Source organism: Stylophora pistillata, chromosome 13 (genome assembly GCF_964205215.1).
Source record: "Stylophora pistillata chromosome 13, jaStyPist1.2, whole genome shotgun sequence".
Taxonomy (NCBI): domain Eukaryota; kingdom Metazoa; phylum Cnidaria; class Anthozoa; order Scleractinia; family Pocilloporidae; genus Stylophora; species Stylophora pistillata.
Genome location: NC_142531.1, coordinates 2863283 through 2890336, shown reverse-complemented (window position 1 = coordinate 2890336; position 27054 = coordinate 2863283). Strand labels below are relative to the sequence as shown.

The 27054-nt window shown below is 37.8% G+C and overlaps 3 protein-coding genes across 4 annotated transcripts; 1 reads left to right on the top strand and 2 right to left on the bottom strand.

Annotated features, from left to right (window-relative positions):
• Positions 1-255: 255 nt before the first annotated feature.
• Positions 256-15072, top strand: LOC111331258 (putative RNA-binding protein EEED8.10). The gene is made up of 21 exons (XM_022936327.2): positions 256-742; positions 1677-1760; positions 2125-2162; positions 4008-4042; positions 4488-4597; positions 5327-5412; positions 6028-6123; positions 6235-6348; positions 6974-7071; positions 7432-7472; positions 8044-8119; positions 8207-8263; positions 9031-9141; positions 9468-9516; positions 9866-9909; positions 10156-10235; positions 10647-10752; positions 11969-12056; positions 12656-12799; positions 13523-13642; positions 13872-15072. The coding sequence occupies exons 1-21, from the start codon at positions 396-398 to the stop codon at positions 14087-14089; spliced, it is 2142 nt and encodes a 713-aa protein (XP_022792062.2). The 5' UTR covers positions 256-395; the 3' UTR covers positions 14090-15072.
• LOC111331259 (uncharacterized) lies at positions 14992-22811 on the bottom strand. Of its 2 annotated transcripts, none has more exons than XM_022936328.2 (2): positions 22402-22811; positions 14992-16508 (listed from the first exon to the last, which is right to left on the bottom strand). In XM_022936328.2, exon 2 carries the CDS (start codon positions 16482-16484, stop codon positions 15411-15413), a length of 1074 nt encoding a protein of 357 aa, XP_022792063.2. In that variant the 5' UTR covers positions 16485-16508; positions 22402-22811; the 3' UTR covers positions 14992-15410. The 2 variants fall into 2 exon arrangements, with proteins under 2 accessions (XP_022792063.2, XP_022792064.2); XM_022936329.2 differs by lacking the exon at positions 22402-22811 and adding an exon at positions 19728-19876.
• A 1416-nt stretch (positions 22812-24227) lies between these two features.
• Positions 24228-26874, bottom strand: LOC111331260 (potassium channel subfamily K member 9). The gene is made up of 2 exons (XM_022936330.2): positions 25618-26874; positions 24228-25275 (listed from the first exon to the last, which is right to left on the bottom strand). The coding sequence occupies exons 1-2, from the start codon at positions 25937-25939 to the stop codon at positions 24683-24685; spliced, it is 915 nt and encodes a 304-aa protein (XP_022792065.1). The 5' UTR covers positions 25940-26874; the 3' UTR covers positions 24228-24682.
• Positions 26875-27054: the final 180 nt, after the last annotated feature.

Genomic DNA, 27054 nt, shown 5'->3' with positions numbered 1-27054 from the left:
CACGCCTTTCGCAACCGGAAGTAGCCTACTTTTCCTGTGCTCTTGAAAACTAATCAATATCTGCATCCAGTCGGAGAATCAATCAAAAGGATTTTTATTAAATACAAATATGTGGAAACGATCTTAGAAAATACGATTTTTCTGCTAAGGAACACAAACTTTTAAAAGCTGAAAATAAGTAAATTAATCTCTCATCTTCGAATGACTTTGCGTGTTAACTATATATGACGTACCAATTGCTCATCTTTGCACTGCTTGCCAGAAACCTCAAGGGCACGCAAGGATACTTCTTGGTAATTTTGTAGCTCCGAACAATCTCATGAGGAATTACGAGGTTGTACACTCGAATTTCACTGATAGACAGTTCTTCTCGATGAAAAGTGACAAATACGCAGATGAGCAAACAATCTTCAAACGTACAAAAACTCAAACTTCTTCATCACGAGAAACTTAACTGTGGTTTATCGGAAATAGCTGTTGTGGCTAATGTCTCCTCTTTACTAGATAGCTCAGACCAAGTAATACCGAAAAAAGACACAAAACCTACAAGTTCAGCAACGTTGATACAAAAAGCCGAGGAATTCTGCAGAAAAACCCGTGTAGTTGCCAACAAGTGCAAGGTTTTTGTTGGTAACGTTAGCTACAGAGTAAAATCAAGAGAACTGAAGGAATTTTTCACCTCTTTTGGTAAAGTTATTTGTGCACAAATCATCACGGATCGTATGAAAAAACGTTCTCGAGGGTGAGGAATTGACTTAAATTGTTCACCCTAACAAATGACCCTCTAAGGAGGGCAGGATAATTAGGTTTTTTTTTAATTTTTGTTTTATTTGTTTAATTTTTTGGTTGTTTGTGTTATTTGTTATTTTATTAACTGTTATTTGGTTATTTTACATTTGCTTGCTGGCTGGTCAGAGAATTCAATGTTTCATTAAGATGCAATTCCATGTTTGATAAATCTTACGAACCCCTTAAATCACAAGAGTGATCTGTATTTTTACAATTCTGTTACTTATGTTGTAACTTGCACAAACTATTGGGGCATTATTGTCTGGGTATTATCTGGAACATCAAATTCCCATGACAAGCTAATAAAGAAACACCATAAGGCTTCTTTTCTACAACTGCTATTGTTGCCACTCACCTGCAAGAATCATTGCTTTACTTGAATATCATGGGCAGGTCGGATGAAATTTTATTATTAACAGTTGTGATCAGATTCCTTGATGGGAAAGAAAAACCCTCTAAAATTTACCTTGCTTCCAAGGTATATGTTGCACAGTTTGTAGTGGTGCCGATCTATTATCTGGAAGGCATTAATACAAAATGCATCTATTATCTGAAAGAAGAACCCTCTAAAATTTACCTTGCTCCCAAGGTATATGTTGCACAGTTGGTAGTGGTGCCAATCTATTATCTGGAAGGCACAGGTTTGAATCCTTTTGTGACCTGAATTGTCTCAGGCTTCTTTTCTGCCACTGCTAAAATTGCAACTATCCTGAAATGATCATTACTCTGCTTCTCATGCATAACTTTATGATAGAACAGAAGAACAATTATTTCAAAGACTAAATTGTAAACTGTATTCAAATATTTCCCAACTGAAGGTTTTTTCTTTTTGATGTTAATTGGTTTGTTTGTTCAGTTTCTTATTGTTTGTTTGTTTGTTTGTTTAGGTTTGGATTTGTGACCTTTAGTAATGAATGGGAAGCACAGAAAGCTAAAGATTCCTCAGATGATGAGAGAACTTTAGAAGGAAGGTATTACTGACAGTACTGATTTTGATGTAATAAGAGAAGTGGCTACAAAAGGTCAACATCTATCAGAAACACACATTTCTAGCCACATAGAACAATTACAATCGGCTTAATAAGGAGTTTTTATATTATGCCCATAAGAGTGCCATTATTTATTGCATAGATTATCAACAAAGTGTGTTGTCTTTTTTTTTGTTTTGAGTGTCTCTGATATCTACATAATATTACTGTCCTGCTGAACAATCAGCTCAAATGCTTCTTTTGGGATATCTTCTTAGTGTATTAGTCATAAATCAGTCACAAATCAGTAATTATTCTCTCCTACTTATAATAATGATTGTCTGCATGTTTTTTTGTATGGCTTTAGAGTCATGAAAGTTTGCGCTCCAGAGCGAAGGAAGAAAGGTGGGTGTAGAATCGTTTTTGGAAATGTTTTATGCTAATAGATTGTTCTTATTTTAGAAATTATATTAATGGATGATGTTTTTTATTATTAAATGTTATACACCACACGTGTTTATTTGATTGAGTACCCAACTTAAAAAAAGCATCCACCTTGTGCACCCAAACCCAAAAATTTTTTTTGCTCAATGAAATAAGCTTATTTTTTGGAGTATTTCTGTTCAAAAATTATTTAATTTGCTCAAATCTTTAATTTTCTGTGCCCAGTCAAATTACGGAAAATCAGCCGCCATCTTGCCCCAGGACCGAGTTTAAAGAGGAATGGCTCTAGCGGGTAATTTGACGTCAAATCGAGAACAAGAAAGTCTGCATTTCACACATTTTCACTTGTTTGGGAAGATTGTCGTCGGTATTGTCTGAAATATACCGACTAGGTGTGTTGTATGAGGAATGTATGAAGCGCGATACCCTCTTGCAAATTTCGCACGTGTGTCGAAATGAATAGGAAAAATAGGCAGATGGTCAGAAATATCAGTGAAGAACAGACCACTTCTAGATCTATCAAAAAATTAATTGACGAAAATGTTGTCAATTAAAGATGCCAATTGACAAGTTATTCTTGTTGGGCGTGTAATCAATGGGAAGAACATATTTGAATATAGCGCATCTAAAAATTCACCAGTAACAGAATGACTTTGGTGGTTCATTAGATTTAAATTAAAGTCACCCATTAAATAACATATCTTTTTTTTGTTTGAAATCTTACTTAATAGCTCATTGGTCATTGTTAGAAATTCAACAACATTTTGATTTGGCGGCCTGTAAGTCACACCAGTAACAATGTTCTTTCCCTGGGGCTGAGTAATTTCAATAAAAAAAGATTCTGTGATGCTTGGCTCTGAGAAATAAAGATCGCAACGAAATTTAAAATTCAAATTACTAGAAACGTACAAACCAACTCCACCACCAGATCTACTTTCCCTACCGTTATGAACAAAACTGTAACCGTCAATGTCAACTGATGGCGATGAATCATTTAACCAAGTTTCAGAAATACCAATTAAAGAGAATTTTAAATTCATGTTTAACAAAAGAACTGTTAATTTACTAGCATTACATTGTAGGCTATAAATGTTTAGGTGCAGTAGAGAAAAGCTATCACGAATACGCGATAGATTAATTGTTGATTATAATTTCTTTACCAGTTACAATTTAGCAATCTATGAATTCATAGTCTATGACAGTTTTGTTATTATTTATTGTTTTGTTGCATGATAATTTTACTTTGCTTATATTCATATATTCTTGCTGAAAATGGCAAGGATTGAGTAAGTGCTCACTCTCAAGGTCCAAAAATTTAATAATTAGCCAGGCCATTTTATCAAATAAAAACACTATCAAGGTCACCCTTGAATTATTTGATAAATAGTAAGTGTTTATAAATTTAAAGTATTCAGTAATTGTGTTTTATGGGGCTTTGAATTTAATAGACTACACTGCTCCTTTGTGAAAAGAAGTAAGTTATAACACTATTTTTGGTTACTCTTTATAGATGTAGAAAATAATGTGTTTATAATCTAGATGGAATGTGAATAGATTACACTGAAATGCTACACAATAAGAATCTCTATGTCAGGGCTCGACACTAACAGTAGCCCACTAGCCACAGACTAGTAGAAATTCGGTTTTGGCTAGTGGTCTTTGATTGATTTTCGGTTTGGCTAGTAAAAAAACTGAAATTGTCGTACCATCTAAGATTACACCAGCCACTTGGCTAGTAAGTTGAAAAGTTAGTGTCAAGCCCTGCTATGTGTTAAAATTTTTCTTCGGCCCATTTTCTTGTGGCAGGTTCCAAAAATTTTATTCAAGAAAGCACTATTGAGGTGAGAATATGTGTTCATTTTAATGACCATTTAACATCTTTAATATGTGGTAAATTCTTCTAGTGAGACAGACTCACAAAAACTGCTGTTCAAGGTAGAAGTTGCTTATCTTGGTTTCTGTATTTATAGCATGATGTGTTATTGGCAGGCTAATTACTTAAAAATCTGTCTAGACGTACTTATATTTAAAGATAACATTTGGAATAAGCATGTGGAATGCTGATTTTTGGAGAGAAAGGGAAATGCAAGAGCCCAGAAAAAAACCTTTTTTGATGTAAGAATCCTGTTAGATAATGGGAACTGGAGGTTGTCTTGCTGAGGGTGTGCATCAATTCTGGATTTAATTTTCCATTTGTATTTCATTCTTTGTGTGCTTTGTAGTGTGAGATTATTGACAGAGCAGGTTTCTGTAGAAATGACACTTGATCTGTGACTTTGTTTCAAGGAGGCACTGGAATGTTATCGTGAGAATGGAAACAACACAAATGAAGCCAGTGAAGAGGCAATGGTATCTTGCGGATGCAATACCTTTGGATCTAAAGAACCCCAATTTTTGTATGTAAAAAAAAAATTTGTCCTTAACTTTTAATAATAACTATTAATCCTTTCACACCCAAGATCTGATTAATTTAGCAATTCTCCTTACTGACTGCCATATTATTTTTATGATGCTAATTGGGGGAATTTGGTATGGCAACAACTTATAATCCCCTTGATAATATTTTTCTTTATTCTCATCACGTGTCTCCTTAATGTTGAATATTGACTTTGTAACACGAAATTCTGTCTTGGTTTCTCCTAGGAGTTAAAAGTTTAAGGTTTTTAGGTAACAAGTCCTGATTAGAATCCGTTCTGGGAGAGCAGTTACTGTAGTAATATTTCTTAATTTAATGTAGGTATCTGAAAAGTAAAAGTTATAAATAGGAACCCTCCAAAAGTAGCATTCTTAGTAGAAAATTCACTTTTTAGTTATTAAAATAATGATTGAAAAAGTGGAAATAACAGAATGATATATCACGACACAGTTTATATCAAACTGCCATGAGGGTTACGAGGCGGGGTTCAACACTAATGGTAGTTAACTGGTCACAGACCAGTAGAAATTCAGTTTTGGCTAATGGTTTTTGATTTCCACTGGCCAGTTTGCGTAGTAAACAAACTGAAATTGTCGTAACATCTAAGATGTCACTATATAGCCACTTGGCCAGTAAGTTGAAAAGTTGGTGTCGATCCCTGCAAGGTCATCTCTAACAGATTGAAGAAGTTTTTGTCTTTCTTCCACAGGCCAGAAATCTTCCAATTGAATGAGTACACCATGCTCCACATCTTCTTATATTTAAGTCCTAAGGATAGGATCAGGGTTGAAAGAGGTATCTACCTACAGTAAATCAAAGATCTTGCCCTGCTTAAGATCAGTCCCAATACTGTTTATATGTTCAGTTTTGTTTTTCAGTCAAGATTTATGGTACTTGTAGCTGTTGAATTGTTGATAGCTTCTCACTCAGCCATTAGGAACAAGTAGCTGTTCTCTTGATATTGGCCATGGGCTTCTACCCCTTTCTTGTGATTTGTTATCATAGAATTCTTTATTTCTCCCTAGCCATACCTTGGAAGTTTTGAATGAAGAAGGGTGTGGAATGTTGTATCTGTGTGAGCCAGTCTAACCCTATTCATGGTCCCAAATCATGCAAAGGTCCAGTCTGACTCACTTACTCACTCAGATACACTTTTAATGTAAAAGAAAATTACATTGGACACCCTGTAATTGGCTAATTATGACTGTATTCCTGAGGGCTATGGTGATACAAGGAAAAGGATAGCCAAGGGCAAATTGGATTGGAAATGTCCAAGACTTAGTGGACCAAAAGACTTGTCAAGCAATAAAATGAAATTCTGTAGGCCATCATCAAGGTTACTGACAAAGAAGTAGACTAGTTCAGTATTTTCAGGTAGTTTCCATTTGTTTATGTCTTGCCGTATTTCAGTATGCAGAAGATGGAGGTTACTGGCTATTAAGTCATGGCATCGTATAACCCATCTGGACTTTCAAGGAGTATTCACATCATTTAAAGGTGTAGGAGGTACAACTATTAGGCTCTCTCTCATTTTCTTGTTGTTTTTAACTCACCAGCATGTTGTTTTCAACTCATCTGTCCTTTGTTCATTGATTGCTGGTGCACTATGTTTTTCAGGCCTTACTGATGAAGTTCTGTGGTCCATTTTAAGACGAGGATGCCAGAATATTACATCTCTTGATTTGTCCCAATCACCCCACTTCTTGACAGAATTTGCAGTGCTTTGTATTGGTAGGTGCCATGATATCCTCCTCCCACAGTTCTCATTTACTTCAGGAAAGCAAGAGTTTCTTTGCCTGGTATTTTTCTGCATGTCCTCTGGGTTTTTGTTAAGTGCCTAAATGCAGTGATTGCTGGCTGGACTTTTGGCTGGTAATCGCTTGGTAAAGTACAATAGGCACTTCTGAGGTTACAATCTTACAATCATTCACTACCTTTGAGCCACCTCACTTGAAATCTCAGCTGGCAGCCTAATTTCTTGGCAACAAACCTTTGTCCCAAACCTTTGTACAATAACCCCACAAGGGTTTAGACTTAGACCTTTCAATGTAGGATTCAGCCACTTACCATTGGCCACCACATCTCCTTTGTAGTGTGCCATACCAATCACAAAGCAAAATAAAGCAAAACCAAATGACTGCAAAGGCAGATTGTTTTTCATATTCAGTTGTAAGCATTCTTCAAATCTTGCTGCAGGCAAATAACTAATTGATACTTTCAAAAGCCTGAGCAAAAACAACATAACTATATATATTGCCTAAATCAGCAAAGATGCTGGTGGGTAATGCTTTTTCTTTATTTATCCACAGTAATTTATCTAGTAAGTATCTATTTATTTGTTTATTTTACCAAACAGGCAAACAATGCAAGTTGTTGAAAGAACTTGATTTAAGTGGAGTTAAAGTTAGTACATCATCACTAAAGAACTTGTCCCAAAGCTGTAAACAATTGGAGGTACATAAACTCATTCCTCATATTCTCTTGTTTATTTGAATTTGTTATTTTCTGGATATATCCTTTTGGTGAAGACTGTCTTGTCTTGTCACATAACAAAGATCATTACTTTTTCATAGATTTTGACTATCCTGCTGTCATATTAAAAACAATTCATGCGGGTTTTCAATTGGTTTTGAAATTGATTAATCAAGTAATCAATCAACCAATTATTAAGTTAATCAAATTATTTGATCACTTGCTTTCTGTCAGCTTTTTTTTGTAATTTAGTTACTCACTCGACACCATACAGTTTTTATGGGCTGATTATTAAATTAAATGACGGTATTGCTGTAACTTATAGAAAGCTTTTACCTCCAGAAAATTACCCTTCATAGGTGTCACAGAGTTGGCGAAAAAGCGTAAGTCTCCTAAAATGTGATGTCTAAATTTCACGTCTGTTACCTAGCAAGAATACAATCTCTTAGATCAGCAAAGGAGTTTGATTGAATGAAACAGGGAACAGAATGTAGTCTTGGCTTTGTCGGCATTTGTTTGCCATTTCATTATTAATATAATTTTCTTGTCTTGTTTCTTAGCTTGCCTATATAGCGAGCACTCATATTTGGTGGTATAATTTTTTATATGCAAATGTATACTAGGTATCATTGAAAATAAGTGTCTTCACAAACAAGCAATTGCAAGAAGAAATTTGAGTATCAGCTAAAATTTTCAAATGTTTCTGTCAAGAAGCTAGTCATTGATTTTCTTTGTTCTATTTTCCTGTCTGCTGGGTGGTAGATGTAATGGCTCAACAGTGGGGAATTTTCCCTTCAGAATAATTATCAAATAAGAGGTCCTGGCTCAAGTCTTGGCTGTGTCATGTTTTTCATTTTTGTACTTAATCTGTAGGCTTCAAAATGTAGCATTGTTGCATAAGGACACAATCAATTGTACAGTGAACATTCTCAGTGCATTTTTCTCATATTTCAGACTCTGGTGGCTCTTCAAGAATTGTCAAAAACTACGTCATGTCAATTTGGAAGGAAGCAAAAGTGTGAGGGGACAGGTAAATGTTTGGTAATTAGTTACAGCAAACAGGGGCAGGTGATTCTTGGAGTATCAAAACAACTATGATTATTCTTTCTTTCCGTAGTGTTTCTTTATGCTACCACCATCTTGTGAAAATTTGTATCTTGAGGATTGTACCCAGGTAAAGTACTGAATGATGCTCATTTTTTAATCCATTAAACATTTGTATCATCTTAAGCAACAGGTTTAGTTCTCTTAAGAAAATTGTAGATTCTCTTAATTATCAACTTTTTTATTTTTCTAGATACATATATCTTATTAGACGTTTTTTTGTGTAGTATCACTGAGTATTTTTACAAGTAGGGTAGGGCGAGTCAAAATACAAATAACGAGTTAAAATACTCAGTGATACAACGCAACAAAATGTCTAATAAGCTATTTATTAACCAACACGCCAAATTGTTCAGTTTCAGTGCAGGCAAATTTCATGGGTATTTATTTACGAGGAGTGCGTGACAGAAGTATGCAAAGCGGAACAGAATTGATGGGTTGTTGTGTTGTTTTTATTTTCTTCAATAAATGAAGAAATTTCCTGGTTATCTAGTTATTTTCCTTTGTTCAATCTGTCCAATAGACTTGTACATGTATCTATATTTAATTTGCCAGCCATTCTGACTCTTTGTTGTCAGAAATATGATTCAAATTGTCCACCATTTTTTTTTTTTTTTTGTAACTTCAATCCAATTCTTCACTTGCACGATGTGAGAAAACCTGTCTAACGAACTGGTTCACTGGAGTACAAATACTGCGTGCTATTTGTAGTGTAGTTGGATAATATGGCTGCTTATTATAATCTTTTGTTTAGTTATTACATGTGTATGGGAACAGGTTATACCAGAGTGTACATTCTGTGTAGGACTTAAGGTGTGTGTTTTTATATCTTGGTAGTTGACAGACAAAGGAATGATTTACATTGGAGATAAATGTAAAAACTTGAGAAGTATCAGTATATCAGGCTGTATCACTCTGACTGATGAGGGCATCCTTCAGCTGACACAGGTTATTTCCTCATTAATCAATTATAGATGTATACAACAGAGAATATTTTTTCATTCCTCTTTGTACCTTTGCACTGACAATTATCAGTTACATTATAGCCTACAAGCAATCTCTAATTTTGGCACTGTAGTGTGACCAACCAAGCCTTAGGAGACAAGCCAGCCAGTGGTCTTGCACTTGCTCTCCTACAGGCACTTGTACAACAGTACCAACTAGAGCCTATTTGCAGGCTAAGTGCACAGAGTGACAGATAGGATTTGTTGCTTAGAAGTTCTCTTGTTTTATTTTATTCGACTAAGTACTGTGTTATATGATATTTTTTGCAGCACTGTTGTATGACTGAGTCATTAGTTTTCTCAAAAGCTGGACACAATGGTAAGTGACAAAGACGTATTTCTGTCTCTGCTGTTCTTCATTTATTTTGCTGTGGTCATACAAAGAGGTGATAGTATTACTCGTGACCTCAGGTGGAGATTCTGCTGCAATATAATTTGAAGGTTAAGTAAATTGTCCAGAAGTTGTTGTTGTTGTTGTTGTTGTTGTTTTTTTTTTTTTTTTTTTTTTTTTTTTTTTTAACAGTGACTTTCAATTATCTATTTCTTTCTAAGGGACTCTGACTTCTCATGGCCATGTTACTTGAAAAAGTTTGGATTGAAGGTGATTTCCACAACCACCTCAAAAAGGTTTAACTAATGCACTCCAATTATATTTTTGCTTTAAACAGTGACTAGTCAAGGGCTGCAGAATATTGCTAATTTGTCATTGCTGGTAAGTTTGGAAGATGATAAGCAGTGATGTAGAACTACCCCTGATATTTTTTTTACTCAACTAAATCTTAAACTTCAGTCAATGGTTAAAAAATCAAACATTATTGTCTACCATCAGAGTTTTTACTTTACCGCTTTATGCAATCCACATTTTCCCTTATTATGTACAAGCTGTTGCCAACAGTTGGTGCCAAATTTTATGAAGATGCATACCCCCTAGAATCATCATGTTGTTTAATTCTTTCAGAAAGAGTTGGATCTATCAAAGAATACTGTTGTCAATGATGAGTTGCTATTTAGCATTGGAAGAAGTTGCATTCATTTAAAGTAAGTGTTCTTGTTTTCCTTTGATGTGAAAAGTTTGTATGGTAAATGTCAGTAGGTATGATAACAGCGTAGCAGGGAGCTGAAGATTGAGTATCACTGGAATGAGCAAACTTATCACAACAGCCAATCTGAACAAAGATGAATGTTATAATGAGCCAATAAGAACTCGGGAAAACGCGCTTGACCAGGACAGGCTTGGTTTTTGATTGGTCGAGAGGATGATGGCACGAGTGAACTAGTCAATGAAAGAGCTTGTTAAAGCAAACTCAGTGCAATCTCATATTACAATCAGCACTCAATTGTATTTGTGCCTGGCACTGTGTCACCATCCAGATTCTTGAGTTGTCCTTGAGTTGTCTGTATCAGAGAGTGCCAGTTGCCAAGCAGCAGTTCTGATTGTTTTGTTTACAGGTTTCTCAACTTGGACTCCTGTGAAGGAGACATTACGGATGCAGGATTGCAGTGCTTAGTCTCTTGTTATCAGCTGTCTTCTCTTGTCATCAGTTACCTACCCCGGGTAAGTTTCCCCGAGACACAAGCTGCCTAATATGGGAGAAAAATAGTATACCTACCCCGGGTACGTTTCCCAGTGACACAAGCTGCCTAACATGGGAGAAAAATAGTATACCCACCCCGGGTAAGTTTCCCCGTGACACAAGCTGCCTAACATGGGAGAAAAATAGTATACCTACCCTGGGTAAGTTTCCCCGTGACACAAGCTGCCTAACATGGGAGAAAAATAGTATACCTACCCCGGGTAAGTTTTCCCGTGACACAAGCTGCCTAACATGGGAGAAAAATAGTATACCTACCCCGGGTAAGTTTCCCCGTGACACAAGCTGCCTAACATGGGAGAAAAGTAGTATACCTACCCCGGGTAAGTTTCCCTGCGACACAAGCTGCCTAACACGGGAGAAAAATAGTATACCTACCCCGGGTAAGTTTCCCTGTGACACAAGCTGCCTAACATGGGAGAAAAATAGTATACCTACCCCGGGTAAGTTTCCCTGTGACACAAGCTGCCTAACATGGGAGAAAAATAGTATACCTACCCCGGGTAAGTTTCCCTGTGACACAAGCTGCCTAACATGGGAGAAAAATAGTATACCTACCCCGGGTAAGTTTCCCTGTGACACAAGCTGCCTAACGGGGGAGAAAAATAGTATACCTACCCCGGGTAAGTTTCCCTGTGACACAAGCTGCCTAACGTGGGAGAAAAATAGTATACCTACCCCGGGTAAGTTTCCCCGTGACACAAGCTGCCTAACGTGGGAGAAAAATAGTATACCTACCCCGGGTAAGTTTCCCCGTGACACAAGCTGCCTAACGTGGGAGAAAAATAGTATACCTACCCCGGGTAAGTTTCCCTGTGACACAAGCTGCCTAACGTGGGAGAAAAATAGTATACCTACCCCGGGTAAGTTTCCCTGTGACACAAGCTGCCTAACGTGGGAGAAAAATAGTATACCATTAATGGGTATCATGAGCATTAATTTTGCTCATAACTCCAGTATTTTCAGTTGTGTTGTGAGATATGTGATGTAGGTTGATTCCGACTTTTGTCATGGTGTTTGACAATTTAAACCTACCCTAAGATAACAAGAAGTGCTTCTCTGTGGAAGTGTGTATCAGCCAGACAAAGAAGTTGTACAATTACACTCTGGCATGAAACTATTTAAACAAACATTAAAATAACCTTATTTTTTAGCTGATTTAGTTATTTTCCTCTTTAGATTACTGACGAGAGTGTAATACGCTTGGCCTTTAATGGAACTCTCGAGAAGCTGGTGGCTAGAGCATGTACAGGACTCACTGACAAATGTAAATAGATATGGGCTTTGAGAACGATTTTTACGTAGAGAGAAAGCGAAGATCACAATTAGAAAACCAGAATAAAAGATTCCAAAATGATCGAAATCGAGTAACTAATGGCGCCTTGAACATCACCTACAGTATGGCCACATAAAAATATTTGGAGTTGGGTTTTGTCAGTTTTGAGGCTTCTGTATATCCAAGATCATCTTAGGCCGCCCAGCTTTGACTAAGAAATCGTGAACGTTTTTCAATTAACCTTTTGTTCTATTAACACAGGGTCCACTTGGTCTTCATTCTAACATTTCACCTTTCTTGTTTTATACCATAAGTTTGACTCCCATTCGATGATTAAACTGATATAGTACCTTAATTGACTCGAAGTCTCTTAGAGCCAGGTGACTAATAACAAGTACAAAATGACAGAAAACTGTTATTGGCGAATTGTGAATGCACATCCGCAGAATGGTGCAGAACCATTCGAAATCGAAAACTTTGTAGCAAGGGTAAAGATGTTAAATTAGTGTAAATGTTTTGCAGTTTATGTAACACGTTTTCCTCTGTTTTTTTCATTTTGGTTTTTTTTTTTTGGTTTTTTGTTTTCACAGCCATCGAGAGTCTGTTACAGCACTGTGGCCAATTGACTCTTCTGGACGTTTGTGGCTGTAGTAGAATCACCAACGCCTCTCTTGAGCTGTTGGGTCAGCAGTGCACATCAGACGACCGACCAGTTCTCAACTGCACTGTTGGAGGTGAGGATTGAGGATTGTGGTAGCATTGTGGCTGTGAGTTTTTTTTTTTTTTTCTAGTGTGTTTGTTTGTTTGTTTGTTTTGACTGTTGGATTAAAAATTCAAATTCGGAAATAGTAGAGCTAGCCTCGAACCTGGAGGTATTCAAATTGACAAAGCTCAAATCATTGGTAGCAAACTTGAGCATTATGGTTTGCCAGACAGGTGTGTGGAATATATGATGTACAGCTGTGTTGAACTCTCAAGCTGCAATTGTGATGGACCCCAAGGAATCCGTCTTCAAGGCAAAGTGTTCAAAGCAGTAGAAAGTTTTCGTCTCCTCTTTCGACCAACTCTCTGCATTGCTGCATTCCAAGGGCGGGAGATGGATACTGAGCCACCAAAAAGTGAAATATCGCGCATTTTAATTGTTGTTAAGGTCAAAACCAAACTAATCGCATCGGCCAATCAGTTCAGAGAAAATCGTAACGCAGAGCCAATGAGAACTCAATGCAAAAACAAACAAACCAGCGGAAGCACTGAAACCTAAGCGACCGAGTCGGGATTGGTTTTTAAGCTTTGAATCTAATCGGTTGAAATTATGGGGAAATTTTTCTAGTTCAATAACAAAGTTAAGTCAACAAAGACCGATACAATTCCGTTGTACTTTCGGTTCTTAAAGGAGTATTCAATTCTTTGTCCCTTCACGCTGAAGACTCACTAAAGTTGTTAAATGAAACCTCTAGGTACAGCCATAGACGAAAAAGCAGTAACTCGATTTCGAGAGATATCTTGTGGATGCGCTTTGTTTTACAATGACTATTCCATCAGCACAAGGATTGATGCTGTCCCATCTCATGGTTCAGGTATGACTAGCTTTTAGTGTCAGCGTAATCATTTAGGTGAGCCAACGATCAGTATTACATCATCAAAAGTTTGGCCATCATCTTGTAATATTTTAGGATTAGGGGAAGGTTGGGGAGAAGAAAATGATTCTACCGAGGTGGGGAATTTAGGCAAGAGGGGAAAGAAGTGGAAAGAGACCTCCCTTTCTTTCTCTAGCGACAAGCCAATATCTTTTTGGTCTGTTCTCAGGAGCTTTCTTACGCGAAGAAGACGATGAAGAGTTTGATGAATTTGACGATGAGTTCGATGATGATGATGAAGAAGAACATGAACATTTTCATAACATTGTTGACGATGAGGAGACTTGGATGGCCGAGGACTCGTTATGGTGGCGACCAGGTGATGCCGAAGATTTCCTGGAGGCTGATTATCCTTCGTTACTAGCAGAACAGCTGTACAGATCATAACATGTGCAAATGAAACTTAAACAGCTGTACAGAACAGAACAGCTGAACAGATCATAACATGTGCAAATGAAACTTAAACTTATCATCGAGTGATAAGGTCTACGAAGTCCTCGTTGATATCTGCGCATTAGACGCCTCTTCGGGAGAGATTGGTTTTCCGAGAAGAGAAAGGTTTTCTCGTCCAGTGAGATTGTTGTCTCTCTTCGGGATAGAGTGATTTCCCAAAATGTTAGGGCGTCTGCGCCGAAAACTGGGTCGAGTACACTTTGTCGAGGCTAAACTTCCCTCTCGTAACGGCGCGACTGTTTTTACAAAGCCTCGTCGCACAACCAAAATGCTGCGCTGTTGAGAACTTAATCGCGTTTGGACGTATCCGATGTGGACTAGTGAGTGGTCCTACTGTGTAACTCATTTTAGACGACTGAGGGGCTATTCATGTTCCATCGTAAGTCACCTACCGCACCGTGAACGATATATGCGCAGCAAAAAGGACGGTGGTGACAACTAAAAGCGACGTTACTCTATATGAGTGACGCTCTTGAACAGATGTCTTACAGAAAAAAATGATCGCAAAACAATTTACTTAAAGTAGCTGCAACATATTCTGAATTAAAATCATTGAAACTGACGTAAAGGGCTGCAGGAAGAACAAACGCTGAAGGGGCTAAGCATTTGCAGAAAATGAACCGTTCCTAAGTTTTTCATCGGCCACTAATGCCATTTTTCTCAGGCTTCATCCTTAATCGTCCTTGAAGGGATAGTTAAGGATGAAAATAATTGGCATGAGTCACTGAGGACTACCTTGGAAAGTTAAGAGCAAGACCGTTGTGTTTCAAATATTTTGTTCCTGTAGTTCAAAGAAGACATCTCTCTAGAAAGTTCACCACTTATGCTACATAAAGTTATGAGTGAATTTTATCCCTTTAATGGGGGTTTTATTGAAAAAAAATTAAAAATAATAGCTGAAAACTTGCGTTACTCCAGACTGAGTTGAGTTATTTCATTATTATATTCTAAGAGTTGTAAAATCCTCTTCATATATTTTATCGTTTGTGAATCTATATGTATATTCTCCTATTTGATTTGTTAACGGACCCTTTCAAATATGTTGTCTCTCTCCTAGATGAGTCAGCTATAGTGTTTTCGTAATTCCATTACAAGGGGGCGCTTTTCTTTTGAAATCACGAAGAGAAAGTTGCTCACAGCAAGATATCATCAGGGATGCAATGCTAATAGTGGGGTAAAAGTACAACGTAAAGGCCAGAGTGTGGCCGGCAAATCGAAGAAAATCCACTTTTCTTTGACGCCCATTGGGAAACTGTTACACTGGTAAAGAACCATTTCCACTTACAAGATGAGTTAAGTACTTCTGATTGCTACTGTTGGAGCCAGTTGATGACTTCAGATTCTCTTTGGGCCGGTTGAAAACAGGACAGCGTATGAGCTGGAAACGTTTTTGGGCTTCTTGTCTCGGGCCCACATAAGCCAAAGTACAAGCTGCGGCGAACTCCACTGCTCGATATAATGTTTGAAATATCAACCAAGGCCAAGGTTCTGGGGGCTTAGCTTTGTCCAAGTACAAGTTGTTGACACCTATAATCGAGTACAGCTGTAGTGCACAGCTGGCAAATCCCAAGAAAACCGTGAGGTAAGTAATCTTGACGAGTTTTGACACGTTGGGCCGATAGACTGCTGCCTTTCCATCCGTGCCTGCGCGGAAGCTTGTTTCACCAAGACGGTTCACGTGGGCGTGGTTCCTTTGCACGTACTTGACAATCCTTCCACCACTGTATATGAAGCTAAAAGACAGGCAGAAGTAGAAAACGATATAAAATGATTGGCAAAAGATGCCAAGTGCCTTCCAGTCCGCAAAAAGGGAAACCATTGTCTCCGCGAAGATAGCGAGGCTGAAATGGAACACAATGACGCCAGTGAGGAATTTTCCACTCTGAAGTCTTTCTGGGTAAAGCTTGAGCTTTATCACTTGAAGGAACGCGAAGTGAACAAGTGAAAACGACGCCGTAATGCACGGCAGCGCGATTCCGAACAAAATCCGAGACACTATTGTCGGGCACGTCGGAAGTAAGTTGCATTGTTTAGTCTCGTATGGATTGATAAACAAAAATAAACCACGCACTGAGCCAAAGATGACCAAGAGACTTGTGATAACAAGCGACAGTTTCCCTCGTTTTGTTCGTCTATATGTAGCGATAACTTCAATCAAAGTAATCAAAGAGTATACAGCGAACAGGGTAAAAAGGGAACCAAAACCAATCCAGTGTAAGCCCCAGGCCCATTTCCAGGTTTGCAGAGCAGGGTCCCAGTCTGGGATGGGCTCAGCAGCAGCCGGTGTTTCGCTAGATGGCATCTTGACGCCCCAAGGCTCATCAGCCATAGGTAATTTTTTTCAAACACTTGTCTGTAAGAAAGAGATATTACAGCAATGTTAGATAGACAATTTAACCCACCGGGACAATAAAGAATTGACCTAGTTAAGATCAAAGGGACACGAATCTGGCTGCAAACTGAGTGGGAGAAGGTGTTGAGAAAATATTCCATAAAACATATTTTAAACTAATAGATATGAAGAGTTTCAAACGAAAATCAAACTGAACTTCCCACTGATCAACGCTAACCACTTTTAATGTCTTCCCCAACCCGACCCCACCCTCCCAAGTTATATAAATCCCGGTATCCGGGCTGCTTCCGCAAATGAGAAAATTTGATTGGCTGAATGGAGATCGTTCAGACTTTGGTGCTAAAATGAAACGCGGTTGCATCAATGTCTCTGTCCCAGTTCGTTTCGTTTAAACGACCTTTAACCAGTGGCTTTGTGCATGAAATATTAAGGTGGCTGAACACAGTTTTTGATACCTTTGTTTCCTTCACTATTTTCTCTATAATCCTTACTCTCTCGGTCACCAAAATTGGCACCAAGCAAGTCTACAACACAAACTTTGGTTTTTCGATAGTTAAGCTGACGTATGTGCCGTTGCCATGGCGATATGAAGAGCTATAAATAGGCAATTAAAATTGGCTTTGTTTCTTTGAAGAAAATCTAGTCATTAGATTTTCTCTATAATTTGCATGCAACGAGCTTGTAACGATACTCACAAGTTAACACCATTTTGCTAACAATTTAACAGAGAGATCTTTGATTATCCCTTGTTGAAGGTTCACTCGATTTTCTAGAATTTCCTTTGTTTAAAATCATATTTTTTCTATACTCCAGTCACTTATTTCCTAAAGTATTTATGTGCCAAATTTCGTGAAATTCTAATGAGTGGTTCTCAAAGAATAGGCATATTTCCGAGAAAGCAATTTTTCATTCAATCGCAATTTTTTTACTTACTATGCATGCGCTGCACTTAACTGGTGTTTTTTTCGGTAACGACGAAAAAGCTGAGAATTGCTGGGTTCTTTGCACCGTTGACTTTTCCAACATATCTTTGTAATAAAAGATTACAGCCCTCTATACACTGCGCCAACTATAGAGAAAAATAGCACAGATAGTGCGGGAACGTGTTGGGAAAATGAAATGACCGTGCTGTTGACGGCATGTTTGTTTTTTTGCAATCCTTGTACGCGCGCTGAATTGCATCAGCAAAAGTGCACGCGAAAACTGTGTTCAGCCATCTTCAGCAGTTGAAAATTAGGAGTATGTATTTGAGAGAAGTTATCCCCAAGGGTAAAGAGATGCGTTAAGGTAAGAACGTTGAAACTGTCTCAACTTTCTAAATATTAATTTTAACACGGAAAGCACCATGCGAAATGTTCTAGGTAACGCCAATGTGATTATATTTGTTTGAGGGCTGCACTTAATCTGTTATTTATTCTGTTGCTCTCAACAATGAGCGTGATATTAAACATGTAGGGATTTACTTATATCATAAACAGATATGATTTTTCTTAGTTTACAGCAATACTCGAGGCAGTATGAAGCACAGTTTGAAGTGTGTCGCAGAATAAACCTAGTTAGGAAATCTCTGAGGGCTGACTGCAAACCAAGTTTTTCTAGAAAAAAATTGTACCAATTAAAACAATGCTTCAGTAAGTTCGGTTTTCCTGTTTCTTTTAAGTACTTATGTAACGTCTTATATTTGTAGGAGGACAGAGTAAATACGTATAGATTGTCTTCGAAATTTTTAGAAGTGAAAGGCTAAAAACGAAATCTGTCCTCAATGATTCACTATCTTTCTTCAAATTACACATCTTGTAATTCACGAGGATGTATGAATAGTAATTCTTGACTTCTTCGGCTTTTCAATAAAGAGAATATAAATTATTGTTTTCATGAATGAAAAATTTCGAGATCGTTCGACGTCTGATTCGGTAACTGAAATGACGAAAGAATTTAAATAATACGTAGTGAAGATGTATTTTACGAAAATCACTTTTGTCTCACTCTTCGTCAGCTGTTTCTAGCAGACGATAAAATTCCAGCTTCTCCCTTTCATATAAACCTTTGTGGAGTCACAAATTGGAATTTGGGACAGAAACAGCTCTCGATTAAACTTGTTTACTCATTGATATGCACTACAATTTACATAGTTTCTTTCTCAACCTAAATAGTCACCCACGTACTCAAAGTCGGACAAAATAGTTCCGTCTCTTCAATAAATTTATACACCTAATAAGTTTTCTCATTTGACACATCTGTTTTACCTGTGGACTGATTTTTGTGTTCAGTTGTGACTATAATCTGTCAGAAAAGACTGTCGTTAGGTTATTGGTCTAGATGTACTGCTATAATTAAAAGTGATAATAATCGATGAATTTAAAGTTTCTTACCGATTGAGAAATGGCTCATACATGCAGTGTATTGTTGGTTATCTCTTAGATATATTATGGGGACTTGTTACCTTGTTCTGTCGGCGTTTGGCTGGCTTAACGATCTTAAGATCTTGTTGCAAATATGAATGAAACAGTCATTGGTACGGGACATTGTTCTGACAATAAATTGTTTTAAAAACGAGGTAACTAAAGGAGATCTCACAAAAATTCTCATCCTTTTCATTGTTTTTTTCAACTTGAATTCCTCAATATTTTATGAAACGAACTGAATTAGATTTACTATCACTTGTCTTTCTAATGCAACACCAAATATTCTTTTTAACCCGTTGAATCACTTCAATCAATCGTTTTCTTGCTGATATAGACTCCCTCAATTCTTGGAGTACAGGCATCAATTCTCAAAATAAATTTTGCACCGCAAATTAAAACTTTCCAAATGCTCCTCGGACGAATTAGGAAGGCACCTTTCAAGCAAGGTCTCTCCAAAAATAACAGGACCGAACTTTTTGCAGTCTGTTTCTTAATCAAATTTTGTTTTCAAATTGATTTATCCTTAAGTATTTTTCTTAAGGATAAATCAATTTGAAAACAAAATTTGATTAAGAAACAGACTGCAAAAAGTTCGGTCCTGTTATTTTTGGAGAGACCTTGCTTGAAAGGTGCCTTCCTAATTCGTACTTCCTAATTCGGTATTTTCTATTTTTTCGCAGGAACTTTGCCTGTTTATAACAGTAGCTCGTCGGAATTTCACGTTTTCTTCAGTTGGCGGGAAAACTAAAGCCATCTACAATACGTCTTTAAAAGTATGCAATTCTAATCAATACATTATCCAATTCATCCCTACCTCAAATCGCCTTCAGAGCGTTTATCCAGAATGTGATTATAGCATTGGTAAATTGAATTGGCTCTTTGTAAAACTTCAAGTGCTTCAGTATATATATATCTTGAACAGAAGGGTTTGAATAGACAAGAATTCTTTGGCCTAATGTGATGACGCGTGAGTGGGTGGAATGCGTAGGCGAGTTGTCATGGTTTGTTGCATAACCTACCCGAGACTGTCAAATCAAAACAGGAAATGTCTCTCAAAATACTTGACCCGCCACTTATGACGTTTGGGCCGCGCGGAGTAAGGAATGACTAAGGCGCGAATGTTTTTCGGTGAAGACTAAATGTATCGCAGTTTGGACAGTCTTTGGTTTGATATTTGGAAGGTTTGCATAGAATCGATGTCTCTAATACACCCGGAATTGCTAAACTGTGATAGAGACGTATGAATGTACATGAGTACAAGCCTGACTCCAAGTTTACGTAGGTGTTTGCATGCTTCGCTGATCGTTTCCAATGCATTGAATCACCTCAGGGATCAACGTCATTTGAGCTGTACAGGCATAAAATTGACAATCTAAAGCCGAAATTTGGTACTCTCCAGACGCATTAAAGTTGTCTTCGTAAGATAAGGGTGGAGAGAGCGGGCAAATCGAGTGAAAGAACAATGGCGGATTGGCGGCGTAAGAGATCATTCAGTTACACTAAAGGGTTTTTAACCTCGATGCTTAAAAATGGAGGTAACAAAAAAAACAAAGATGAGCAGAAAATTATCTATGATCAGAGCCGGGGGTTTGCTTGTCCATGAGACAAAAGATATTCCAAACCAATGACTGTTTGATGAGCGTGTTTTGCCAATCAAAAGTGTTACCAGCCCCATATCTATTGATTTCTGGAGGAGCAAGATTTGAATTATGATTTCAACATAATAGCGGTATTCTTCTTGACTGTCACAATATTTTGTTAACCATTTGCATTAATGGAGGCCAAACCGAATATCCGAAAGTCTGTATCAATGTGAACTCTGTTGGTCTCAATAAAGCCGTCCTGTATTCTATCGTTCATAAGGCTTGTGACCGGGGGTGCTACTAAATCTAGCCTAGATGAATAAAAGTTTTGCCCGAGTAATTTTAACGACGTCAGTTGTTATCAGAGTGTTATAATAGTGCGTCAAAGACGGCAACACCTATGTCCTCAGGGCCTTTCAGAAACTTTACAATTGATATTTCCCTTAAAGTTATACAATACTATACAAGTCATGCCTTTCCCGTTACAATGAATTAGTGAAGGAAATATTGCAGTTTCGTAGTCGATACAAAAACACAAACTTCGAGTTAACTATCATTTTTCGCTGATTGACTCTAATTGATCTATTTTGTACAAACTAACGTTTTTCAAAACTTGTTTTCTCCTTTCTCCTTTTTCTTTTAATTTCTATGGCCATTTTTTTTTTCGGTTACAGAGTTAGAAGCCATTTTGGTTTTTGTCGCATGTATTGCACTAATTTGCTGTGAGGTCTAAAGAATTTAAGTGGCTGTATGAGAAGGTTGAATACAAATTTGATTGATTGATTCCATTTCTACGATATTATTTTGGAACTGTCCATAATACTGTTCATGAAAACAACCATCAACGCAGAAGTTTCAATAAAAGCCCGTCTCCGGCGGTCTACCTCCGCCTATAGGACTTCTTGCCGCCGTCTTTTTGGCAAGGGAACAGGCTCTCGTGCTTGAGTTTCACGTTGGCTTTTGCACGAATGTGCTACGATCCGGCAATGTGGTCTTGAAAGGAGAGTCTCTCCGTTAGCGATTGATTTTCGAAATTCCTGCGTTTATCCGCAAACGAATTACTTGTATTCTGCCCAGTCAGGAATGACTGGCAAATTTCAGGGGTGTCATAAAAAGTGTTTGTAGATAGCACTCTTTTTGATGCTGAAAATTATTTTTCCGACTTTCAAGATTTCAAAATTTTAAACTGTAAGAGATACCCTCAGCCTCCCTTGACGTAAGGGCCTCTTTGGCTCCTTTTCCGGGCACAGCTGCACATGGAAAAATTTATTAAGACCCCTGCTTAGACTGATTAAAGTCCACGTTGAACGCAGTCATCTAGTCCACACGTGAGGCTTTTCGGCTATCGTTACGTAATTCCTGTGTTTTGTTGTGACGTTTGCGATATTTGGTTTTTTTTTTGTTTGCACCGTTTATTCATGTAGTGCGGGCATGATTTTTCTGAGATGGTGATGAGTTTTAACGGCTTTTTTTGTATAAATTAGGAGAAGTAAATTCGTTATTTCATGTCAGTGGTGTCCTTTAGTTCATTCCTAGTCATAACGCACAGTCCTTCCTTTTTAAGTCGAACCCCAGGATACAGACGCTTTTGTTATTCCTATAGTTTCTACTTCATAGTTTCAAAAGTCTTCATTTTCTATGTCAGACCAGCACAGAGTGCTAACTCTTCGGACAAGTTCGCGAGTATAACTCGTTGCTTCATGCTGTTGACTTAATATCAAACTAAACCGTAGGAAACCGTTTATCCGATTCGCTGAAAAAGTTGAGCAGATTTTAGAAAATTTCAGTCGTTCTTGTTTATGTTCAAGTCTTCTGCAGTTATCGGACTTTTTGCCTCATTTAAAGGCGTTTAAACATACAGTAGGTACAAATCAAGTTTGGTCGGAAATAGGAAAGAGAGCTTACCTAAGTCACGTTGATCTGTGCCGGATTCTTTTGAGGATCTTTTCAGCAAATTGTATCTCGATTATATCCACCCTGCTACGTTAATTATTCGTAAAACTTAAAATCTAAACCTTTGATTTGAAGTAAGACTTCCTTGAGGTATGTGTCAGTTTGACTTCCCTGTCACTCTTTTCATCACGAACTCCTAAATCAATTATCTATGCAAAACCACTACATTCTTTGTTCGACTCGTTGCTGCATCACTGCTTTCAACCAATTCGGTAAATTCCTTTTTCGGCGCTTGAGGTATGTCTTTATTGACAGTCTCTAGCTTCGTGACTACTGCTAATTGTTCCCTTTTCAATCTAGGATAAAATCTATGAATGAATCAATAATGTTTAACAACTCTAAATGAGTTTGTCAATGGACTTACCCCACCGTCTCAATGAAAAGAAATTCTTTTTTTGTGTGTCCTCTTATATTGGTTTCACACTTATTTACACACGTCACGCACCTTAAATAGACCAACGAGTCAAATGCTTATTTTTATTTCTTAATTTCTGATCTTAGATTAGTAACAAATACATGACAGAGAAAAGTTCACAAATCAGTGTTTTTCTTGTGTCTTAAAATTGCAGAACAGAATAATGTGTTTCTATAACACGAAGGATGTGGAAAGGAGTTCGAGTTATATTGTGTTCAATTCTATGCCATTGTATTGGGAGACTCGTACGTAATGTAGAGCGAATGTATGACTTGTGAATGGAAGGGTAATTAATGACAAAGATGTGTCTGTGTTCACGAGAGACGCGCCGCATTATTCTAACTCGATCATTGTCATCAGTTATTTATTACTCTTCGTTCGTGATGTGGAGTATAAAACGCTCAACAGTGAAAGATTAGCAATCAGTTTGTTTGTTTTTGGAATGTCACACTGCGTATTGCTTTAGGGTTACATTTTTCAGAGTCCTTAAAGATAAACAATACTGTTGATACCGACAAAAACGAGAGAGCTATAGCTGTATCAAAAATTTATTTTGCGAACAAATTTCATGTACAATGGAGTCGATAACTTTGCTTTTGTGTACAAAAGACGACAGTCTCGGCCTTTTTAAAAGCGGATGTCTCACGACAACCATTCAGATACATACAATCGTACAAAGGATGGTTCTCACGAGACCTTACCTACGCTATATTGTTTGTGAGGAACGATGAAAGAACGCCGGATCATATTGGTGGTTTGATCATCTGTCACGAACATAAAACTTGTTTGAGATAAATGTATTGCAAAGAGAATGAAATTTTTTTGAATCTACTTGTCTAGTAAATTAAGCAGCCTTTTAATATGATCACGCAAACAGGTCTTTTGTCTTCTTTGTTGAAGTTTCTAAAGGTCCTCATTTTCTTTTGGCATTTATTAATATTCTTGCGGTAACTACGTTTTTCTACAAAGTATTCGTTTTACTCAGTGTGGCTTACGTTTTCTGATATCGAGGTATCTCTCATATGGTACCTTTAACTGCATGAACTTTAGCAAAAGACAATAAAAAGTAGACTGTACGATTCGCTTGAACTACGACTTTGCTTAGAGAGGGTACAATACTCATACAAAAGTGAGAATATTTAGAGGTTGCTAAAAACGCACGACGATCCAAGCCCACCAACTGCAACTGTGAGGTAATTGGGAACTATAGGATAACAACCACGGAAACTTTAAGAACCACAGGAACGGCAAACTGAACTACACAAACCACGGGAGGTCCGATCAGGAGCCGGTGAAATTGAGGTACACCATGAACTAAAGGGCAACACGGCTTAGGCGAGAAAGTTAATGTTCAGGGACAAGCTTTAATTAATAAGATTTAATAATGATTAACTTAACGTAGCGATTTAATGGCGCTGCAAACGAACCTAACTTTATCTCCATTTCTTCTAAACTTCCTCTTCTTCCAGTCCCTTTCCTTTCTATTGTCATTCTGATATTTTTCTGCTCTTCATTTTATGTTCAAGGCAAAGTTGCCATTTGCTCTAGTTTCGGCAGCACAGAGAATTTTACTGACTAGTTAACTCAGTGAATACATTTTGAGACAAACTGCTGGAGAATAGCCGTCATTCGAGCAGGAAACCTTCATATTTTGATAGTATGAAAACAAGTAATTCTGCGCCAGATAAACTTTTCTGCATCGCCTTTGTATTCTCATGCATTCACTAAAGTTGGTGACTTGAAAGGAGCAAATAGCTTATGACTTATATGAACTTATATTTCTCCGTTCCTTTTTTCAACAACAGTAGCATCAACCGCTTATTTAGTCTTGGTAGATAGCCTCAACGGAAGATTACTTGTGACTGTATTCAAGGCTAGGTTAGCGGCGTTCAATGCATTGGTTGCAGAATCAGGCAACTGGATTCGCATTCGCTTCTGCCTCTCTTCAATAATAGCACTGACCGAGCAAAGGACACTCGAAACAACGCACAGTCCCAGGGTAATCAACACAATCGTAAAATTAACAGCAAACGTCTTAGCATGGTTTGTAGATTTGAGCTCACCGTCATTGACAACATAATCCCCAAACCCGATGGTAGACACACTGATAAATGTGAAATAACATCCTTCGATGAAAGTCCAGCCATCGGTATGTGACGTCAGAATGGCGCCAAAAATGATCATCAGTACCATGAGCAGGAAAGTGACAAGGAAGCTTTTCAATTCTGCACGCCCTGATTTCACGCTACTGAGGCAAGTTCTCTCCAGAAAGCGGATGAAGACCCGGATGGCCAAGCTTACGTGGTTTCCAACGCTGAGTAACATGATGCCAGCGACTGGAATGGCTATGAGGCTGTAGAAGATACAGAATAACTGACCCTGCCATGTTTGTGGGGACATGTGACCGTAGCCTGAAAGAAAGAACGATAAAACTATTGTCATCGTTTTCGATAGGGACTATTACCAACAGGCAAAAGAAGAACGATGATTAATGAGCTCCGAAGTTTGACAGTATTATTCAGCCCGTTATACGGGTAGCATTTTAAACACCTCTCTGTTGACAAAAGATACTTGTATTTTTATTCATATCATTTGAAATGTGAAACTAAACACTGAGATAAATCTAGATCAATTAAGTCTTATAGATAATCTTTATCGATTGCAACGCTTAAACAATCGCTTTCAATGAATTGTAACTTATCTGGTAGTCTTACATGTAGAGTCATTTTCTAACCCTGACAATATGCACTCACCAATCGTTGTCATAATTGTAAATGCAAAGAACACTGAGTTGCTGTAAGTCCAGCGACTTGGCCCTTCTCTGTCTTCCTTCTCGGCCACCTCCTGCCCGATGGCAGTCTCTAGTCGTTTCAAATCTGTTTCACTTATATTGTATTTTTCTGCTAAGCTCTCCTTTAGTTTCGTCGCTTCGGATTTTTCCGAAGTTTGGTCCCCTTTTGTTCGCTCTAATTCCATGAAAACTGCGGCTCCAACCAGCAAGACGAGAATACAGATGACTATTTTGATCAACAGCGATTTTGGCTCAAATTTTATGGCATTGTCGGTCTCACTCATTTCTGTGTTGCGGCCAAAGGCGCTAAGAGAAAATTGAGTAGTTTTGTGGAGTCTCCCGTTCAACACTGCAGCTGTCTCAAACTCGCCGATAATTTGTGTATAACTGGTAGATTAATGAATAATGCCAAATTATTACTTGGCGTAATCCCTACTCAAGTCAACTAGTACCTGTTTATTGACAAATAATTCCGTCAGTTAATCAACTATGTCATTGGAGCATATTTGATCAGTTTTAAAAATGAAGCATTCTTTGAATTTCCTCTGAGAGTCTCAAAAGTTGAAGCTGAGTCGACCCGAGGGTTCGTTAAAACTTTCGCAGCTTCTGCGCCGTCATAAAACATTCCCGACTCTGCAAACCGCACAGTCTGCATAATTACTTTGGAATTTTGATTTGCATTACAACGGACACCTGCGGTTTTCCCCCAAGAACAACTTCAGAATTGATTGCTTAATCACTGGCTTATCTGCTCTGCAATGAACCTGTTAATATTCCTCTAATCACAAGATTTTTCTGTCTTTCCGACACACACTTTCAAAGATACACACAAAAAAAAGGAACCGAGCTCTACCAAACACTGAAAAAGCCAAAACTGTGTAGCTGTTCCTGAGATATGGTTATCATCTAAACGATCCAAAAAAAAAAAAAAATCGAAGAAAGAAAATTCTGTACTTCATAATTAATCATGCCACCGACTGCGGTGTTCATAGCTTGTATCCCATAATGAGCTTTGTGGAAATAGTGAACTACACCTCGGCAACGCAATCCGGCAGGACGGCAAAGCCAAGGAAAATATCGATTGAAAAATGAGTTTCTACTTTTAATTAGAGTTTCGAAAGTGGCTGCATGTGTTTACCGTCTCATACGGCGCCACGCCTCAACTTCAGCATAACGTGTCAACGTAGTCCCAAAATGGAAATTAAAATAATTTGCCGTCGCGGTTTCCGTTCGCAGACGACGAAAATTTTCGTGATTTCAAGTTTGTTTTGCAAAGGTCGGCTAAGAAATATGCGAAGTTTTAAAACGCACGTGCTGAGCTATTGTTCTGCCAATTAGAGCTTTTTTTTATGTACAGTAAAAACGCTAGGCTTACAGCGTAAACTCGCCTTCAATCCAT